Below are 6,459 nucleotides of genomic sequence, written 5' to 3' on the forward strand. Positions count from 1 at the left end.
GAAGGTCATCATCTAGAAGGTTAGTCACCTGCTGGATACTATAGATTTTTTTCTGTGGTTAGCTGCCAGTGGTGGTAGTTGGGGAGGCTAGGAATGACTGTCACAGAGAACTGATCTCTGATGGGTGGTCTTTGATGCAGAACATCGTGTACAGAGTTGGAGAAGGGAAATCAATTCCATTGAAAGATCTCAGAGATGTGGGGGAACACCATCCAAACATGACTAACACTGGTCTTTAATTTACTTCACTAATATTAAATCATATTTCATTTTAGGACCATGACAGTGTGTCACAGTACTGTTATTTGGAGTTGAATTGAAAACATGGAAACTGAAGTAGACTTCTAACTCAGAAGAATGAAATAGAAGAATCTGGAAGAAGCAAAGTCTGTCCTGTGGTTCTTCCAGATAGAAATGGACTGCCAGGGAGGGGGCAGGTGCTACAAGGTCAGGCAGGATGGTGGCAGTGTGTGCTACTTAGTACATGGAGCCTGGATTTGTGAAGACCCTGCCTGGCTCAAAGTCTTGCTGTCACTCCAGCACTGTTGCTGATGTGCAATGGACAACTTCCAGTACAGTGTCCAGCTCAGTGATCGAGAATGGGCCGAGTTTTCAGCCACTGCTGATGAGTGTGGCCTCTTGCAGGCTGACCTGGCCTCTGGTGACGAGCTCTTGTCCAGTGACATTGACCAAGGGGACAGCAGTGGAAGCAGCCCCCCTGGGCCTCCACCCCTCTTCACTGGGCAGCTGGTTTCCCAAGGGAGGGGACATCAGAGCTGTAAGTTGGAGGACGTGGCTGCTCAGCAGCTGGTCAGCAGGTCTCAGTGTGAGCCTGTCCTGGCTCTGGAGGTCAGTCATCAGGTAGCCAGCACGTCCACACAGTCAGAAGCCCTTCTGTTCCCCAGCTCAGACAGTGTCTGTCCTGACCAGGCCTTGTCCTTCCTAAAGCCAGCAGCTTTCGGAGACAAGATGCAGAGGCTTTTGCAAGGCCCTGCCTCTAGCTCTGCTGGTAAGCCCCCTCATAGTCCTGAGTCCCCTGGCCACAGTGCCATCCCTCAGAGTCCCCCTGACAGCCTTGAAGCTTCACTGCGGAACCCTGGTCGTAAGAAGAGGCGTGTTGTAGGTGCCAAGGGGACCAAGTACTCTGGATCTCTGGACTCTGCCGCTATCCAGATGAGTTCCCCACAGCTTCCAGAGACCAGGCCCAAGGAGGCTCTTATGTCTGGGACACTAGTGGCAAAAGCCCAGCAAGATAAGCCACAGTTGGACTCCACAGGTGCTCCTGAACATGGCCCTGGTATTCCTGAACAGATGGCCAGACAAGAGTCAGGCTTGGATCTTTCTACACCTATTCTGATAACTAAACAAAATACAGACCAGGACAGAAAGACATCCAGAGCTGTGTTACACGTGGTATCCAAACCTGTCCAGGAAGTTCATCCAGATATCTCCATGGCCACATCAAATATATCTATACATGCCTCCAAGCCTCAACCCTGTGTGGCTTTGTCTAAACATGCCTCCAAGCCTCAGTCTGACATAGCTTCATCTACACATCCCTTCACGCCTGACATGACTTTGTCTACACTTGCCTTCAAATGTCAACCTAATATGAATCAATCTATACCTGCCTCTGAGCCTGACATGGCATTGTCTACACCTGCCTCTACATCTCAACTGGACAAGGCTGAATTTGCATCTGCTTGCACACCTGGATTGCATGTGGACCTATCTGCAGCAGGCTTGGAGATCAAACCAGAAGTTTCTCCCTCTATGCCTGTCTCAGTGGATGTGCTTTGTACAGATTTGCCTCATTCTGTTTCAAAGACTGAGTCTAAAGGGAGTGTGTTTATACCTGTTATGCCTTCTTTATCCCCCATTTCTCAGGTTGAAGCTGCCATGGTGGATACAGGAGTGACTGTGCCTCCAGGGGGAAACATTGAGAAGCCAGTAGGGCAGTTCTCATCAGGGTCCTCAGGAGAGCCCTGCCTAGGTCCTGTCCAAACCCCCAAGAAGAAGAAAGTACGATTTTCCATGGCTATACCCAGCCATGAAGAATCAGGGTCAGGCGAGCCTACAGGTTCATCCTTCCTAACCCCAGACCAGCCTCCAGCTCCCAGAACAGCAGCAGGAAACCGTGGGGGGTCTTCAGCCTGGGATGCTGTGGCTGTTGGGCCCCGACTTCCCCAGCCTCGGATCCTCAAGCACCTGCCTCCTCCCATATCCTCTGTATCAGCAGAGGCTGAGCCTGGAAGTTGCTTTGCAGTGACTCTCCCAGAGGCTTATGAGTTCTTCTTCTGTGACACTATTGAGGAGGAAGATGAAAATGTAGAGGACGAAGAGGCGGCCAGTCAAGCTCTGGATGAAGTCCAATGGCCTGACACATGCGAGTTTTTTTTTCGGGATAGCAGAGCCCAAAGATCAAGATGTCAGAGGGGAAACTCCCCAGTCTCACCACCAAGAGCAGACACTGTGGCACCCGTTCCCTCTGGAGATTTGATGCCTATCTCCATCCCTGAGGTCTATGAACACTTCTTCACTGAGGAAGGATTTGGGAACAGACAGTCTCCAGCCACTCATATCCAGATGCAGACCTCAGAGCTTTCCAGGGAAGTAGGGCTTGAGGCATCCTCCAAGCCTGTTCCACCTACAGCAGAACATCTTAGCTTAACAATCAGGAAGGCAGGTAGGTGTTTATCAGGTCCCAGCCCCATCCAGGTCCTTGAAACACATTGTCCAGGGAGCTAGGGTAAGAGCATATGGTAGAGGGGCAGGGAATGATCCTGATCATCTGCTTGTATGTAAGTGTGCTCTTTCATGCTCTGGGATCTACATGAAGGAAGGATAATCTCCTAAACTACCTCAGGCGACATTTAAGATTGGGCAGCTCAAGCTAGACACTTCAGGGTTTGGCCTTGCCACTGACCACTGTCCTAAATCTAGTCCTAGATGCCATTAGGGACTTTCCTCTAGCTTTTAGGGGGCTGGCACTAGAGGCCCATTCATACTCAGGCCATGCTGCTTGAAGCAATGTGAGAAAAATATCTCCGTTCTCCTCTGTAACCCATGTCACAGACCAGAGAACAGAAGACACAAAAAGCAAATCTCCCAAATTGTTCTGACTCAACTATTACATGCTATCCAGTGTCTTAAATAAGAGAAGTCATGGGGAAGATCTGACTCAAAAGATTTGTCTAGGACAGGTGGTATTCTATAGGAGGCATGTCTCAGAGAGGAGCATCTAATGTACTTTTCTTTCTTAGGGGAACTACGGAGTCCCCTTACTTCATTTACATTCAGTCAAAATGACATGTGCCTGGTGTTTGTTGCCTTTGCCACTTGGGCTGTGAGAACCTCAGATCTACATGCCCCAGATGCTTGGAAAACAGGTTTGGAGGTCCTGGGATGAGGGTGCTATGCCTAGAAGACCTAGGGGCTATAGTTGTTTTTATAGTTGTTTACCTTATCTGCTGGGCCAGCAGGGATGCAGGGTACATGGGAGGCTCTTTGACTTTGCTTTTGTCATTGCTAACATACCTCCAACACACTGTCCTTTGAAGACTGGGTTATGCAGGCAGAAGTCAGTGAACTAGCCAGAGCTGGTACTCAAGATATCTTGTACTTCTCTTACAGTCTTGCTGGCCAACATTGGCACCATCTCTGCTATCCGCTACTTCCGCCGTCAGGTTGGGAGAGGGCATAGTGACATACCAAGACCCAGTTCCAGCTCAAACCCCAGCTGCTAGGAGCCAAGCTGGCCTGGTGAGGCATGGAGCATGAAGATGAACCCAGGTGACAAGGACAATATGTTGCTCTTCTCTCCACCCTTTGATCCCTAGATGTCTTCTAAGGCATCTAGGAAGGAGCCAGTGCCCTTGGTACTGATTTACTTGGATTCAACCTAAGGGTCCAGCCACTGACTAAGGCCAAGGCCACTTTTCCATACCTGAGAGGGTAGAGATTCAGGGTTGTGGGTAAGTGGGCACCAAGCAAGGAGCTGGGTAATAGGACATCATATTTGCAAGGAAAAACTACAGAACACCTAGCTAAATTTGAATTTACATGAAATTCCTGAAATGTACTTGTATGAAGAAATTATTAGTTATCTGAAACCTAACTTAAAATTGGCACCCTGCCTTTTGTCTGGTCATAAATAAAAATGAGCAGCAGAAGAGGACTCTACAATAAGTGTCAAAGTAACAAGGCCCCTCTGGAGATGTCTAGGCCAGGATGAGGCTACTAAGTGTCTTCAAAGCTAGAGGGAGGCAGTCTAAGAACTCTGCCCTATTGAAAGGCAGGCTTGGCTAGCTAGGGCCTCCAAGGGCCTGATCCCTGATGCACAGCTTGTGCAGGCCTAGTCCAAGTCAGTGAATAGGTTCTAGGGTAGTGGTTCTCAACCTTCCTAATGCTGCAACCCTTTAATACAGTTTCTCTTGTTGTAGTAATCCCCAACCATAAAATTATTTTCATTGTGACTTCATAACTGAAATTTTGCTAGTGTTATGAATCATAATGTAAATATTTTTGGAGCTAGAGGTTTACCAAGGGGGCTATGAGCCACAGGTTGAAAACCATTGCTCTAGGGCATACCTCCAGGGGTGGTTTCTGAGGCTCCTGCAATATGGGATCTATGGGGCAGGGTTGGGTCTTCTCCAAGAGCCCCAGACAGGATATACAAAGAATTTAATAGCATCCTATGGAAGGATTGTCTCCTGATACTAAAGGGAGCTTGAATGAAGCTAAGGCTGGGAGAAGTTGTAGAGTGGGAAGGTAGGCGAAGGGACTGAGGTGACACAGTGATAGCCAGTTCAGGATGGGATTCTACCCAAGACAGCAGATAAAGGTCCTTAGAATGGTAGATTACTCTGGCTGCTCAGAGGGGAACACAGGGACATAGCACCAATAAAATCTCTTTCTCGTTTATGGTGTTATTCTTTCTGACTACCCTCACCCTATGCACCCAACAGTACTGGATCTTCTTATACTCCTTTGGTTCTTTTAATTGCTCTCACCCAACTGATCCCTAACCCTCACATCTTCTAACTTCACAGGCTGAGCTTGACAACCTGAATATTTCAGCACTCTGCACTTCACACTCATGCTGTTCCCCACTTCTAAGTAAAGACCTGCTCTAGCACCCTCACCCTTTTTCCCTAGAGGTATAGCTTCTGGGGTTGTCAAGAATCTTATTGATGTCCCTCACTGGTTTGTTCTTAGAGTTATCTCTTTTCAGTTTCTCTAGCTGCTAAAGCTGAGGAGCTAGAGTCTGGTGAGAGGTGCTTCTATCCTCAGAATTCTAGAGACATCCTTAACCCTGGGCTAGGCCCTGGAATATTTAATGTAAGTCAGAGGACTGGTATAACTGCATACTGTTATCCAGGTTGGTGCTGGCTGGTTGTGCTTTTGAGAAGAAGCATCCCACTTGGGGGGCATCAGATCCACTGGATGAATCCCCCCTCCACTGCAGGCTTCCTGGGCTGTGACCACTTCTGGTAGGAGGGAGAGGAAGTCTTGTTCCAGATAGGAGCCTCTTCATCTAGTAGGGATGTCAGAGACAAGTCAGGCATCAACGTTTAAGAAGGAGCACCCCTTCCCCTTTAGGAGAGAAAACCCTCACTCACCTGGGGGAGGTGGCAAGGAACTGGGTTTACCTTCTCGGGCAGGGGTGACCTGGAAGCCCCAAAATACAAGTCTTAAAGCTAGCACAGATCAGCTCACCAGATCTGCCAAGCCCTTGCTACTTAGCTTCTCCTTACCCTCCAGCTTCCTGTCCTACCACGCGGATCATGGTCTCTGTTCATGGTTTCTCTCTGCCCCATATTCTCTTGTTTTTCTCCTTGGAGTCCTAGAACCCTCTACCCAATATCCTTGGACCTTGACACCAGAGTGGAGAATGTGACTTACAAGCTGAGGGAAGTCTGAGGGCTGTGGGCCTCTGCTCTTGATGGAACCCCGGTGTCTCTGGGAAGCTCTGGACTGCAGGGCACCTTTCTTGGAGAGCAAGTGGGAGCCCAGAGGTCCAGGGGAGCTGGAGATTCCAGAACAGGATTCAGAGACAGGCACAGACACAGAGACTGAGGGGAACGGGCTTGATAGCTCAGGTCCAGGTGATGTCTGTACCGCACAGAGGAACTGCTGGGAAAATGAGGGTTACCTGAAGCCCTGGTCTAGGACCACTGTGAAGCCTAGAGATCCCTTGCCCAGAGACATGGTACCAGACAGCATGGTAGGACAGGAAGCTGGAGGGTAAGGAAAAGAAAGTAGCAAGGGCTCGGCAGATCTGGTGGGCTGATCTGTGCTGGCTTTAAGACTTGTATTTTAGCCAGGCGGTGGTGGTGCACGCCTTTAATCCCAGCACTTGGGAGACAGAGACAGGTGGATTTCCGGGTTTGAGGCTAGCCTGGTCTACAAAGTGAGTTCCAGGACAGCCAGGGCTACAGAGAGAAACCCTGTTTCAAA

General features: G+C 49.1%; 2 protein-coding genes across 5 annotated transcripts in view; one reads left to right on the forward strand and one right to left on the reverse strand.

The window, feature by feature from the left end:
* The first annotated feature begins 93 nt into the window (after window positions 1–93).
* Window positions 94–4,920, forward strand: Perm1 (PPARGC1 and ESRR induced regulator, muscle 1). Its single transcript, XM_031379873.1, has 3 exons — window positions 94–2,686; window positions 3,264–3,389; window positions 3,634–4,920. The coding sequence occupies exons 1-3, from the start codon at window positions 559–561 to the stop codon at window positions 3,744–3,746; spliced, it is 2,367 nt and encodes a 788-aa protein (XP_031235733.1). The 5' UTR covers window positions 94–558; the 3' UTR covers window positions 3,747–4,920.
* Window positions 4,669–6,459, reverse strand: part of Plekhn1 (pleckstrin homology domain containing N1) — an 8,753-nt gene continuing 6,962 nt past the window's right edge. For 2 of the 4 annotated variants that reach the window (XM_031379883.1, XM_031379881.1), the window contains exons 14-16: window positions 5,905–6,135; window positions 5,622–5,670; window positions 4,669–5,536 (exon numbers count right to left, since the gene is read on the reverse strand). In XM_031379883.1, coding sequence (XP_031235743.1) covers window positions 5,433–5,536; window positions 5,622–5,670; window positions 5,905–6,135 — 384 coding nt within the window. In that variant the 3' untranslated portion in view covers window positions 4,669–5,432. The remainder of the gene's footprint in view (window positions 5,537–5,621; window positions 5,671–5,904; window positions 6,136–6,459) is intronic. The other 2 variants (XM_031379882.1, XM_031379884.1) reach the window with 2 other exon arrangements.

Source organism: Mastomys coucha, unplaced genomic scaffold (genome assembly GCF_008632895.1).
Source record: "Mastomys coucha isolate ucsf_1 unplaced genomic scaffold, UCSF_Mcou_1 pScaffold18, whole genome shotgun sequence".
Classification (NCBI taxonomy): Eukaryota; Metazoa; Chordata; class Mammalia; order Rodentia; family Muridae; genus Mastomys; species Mastomys coucha.

Coding starts and splice junctions, on each gene's coding strand:
- Perm1 (XM_031379873.1), top strand. CDS start 559: ATGGACAACTTCCAGTACAGTGTCCAGCTCAGTGATCGAGAATGGGCC. Junction 2,687..3,263: donor CTTAACAATCAGGAAGGCAG/GTAGGTGTTTAT, acceptor TTTCTTTCTTAG/GGGAACTACGGAGTCCCCTT. Junction 3,390..3,633: donor CCCAGATGCTTGGAAAACAG/GTTTGGAGGTCC, acceptor CTTCTCTTACAG/TCTTGCTGGCCAACATTGGC.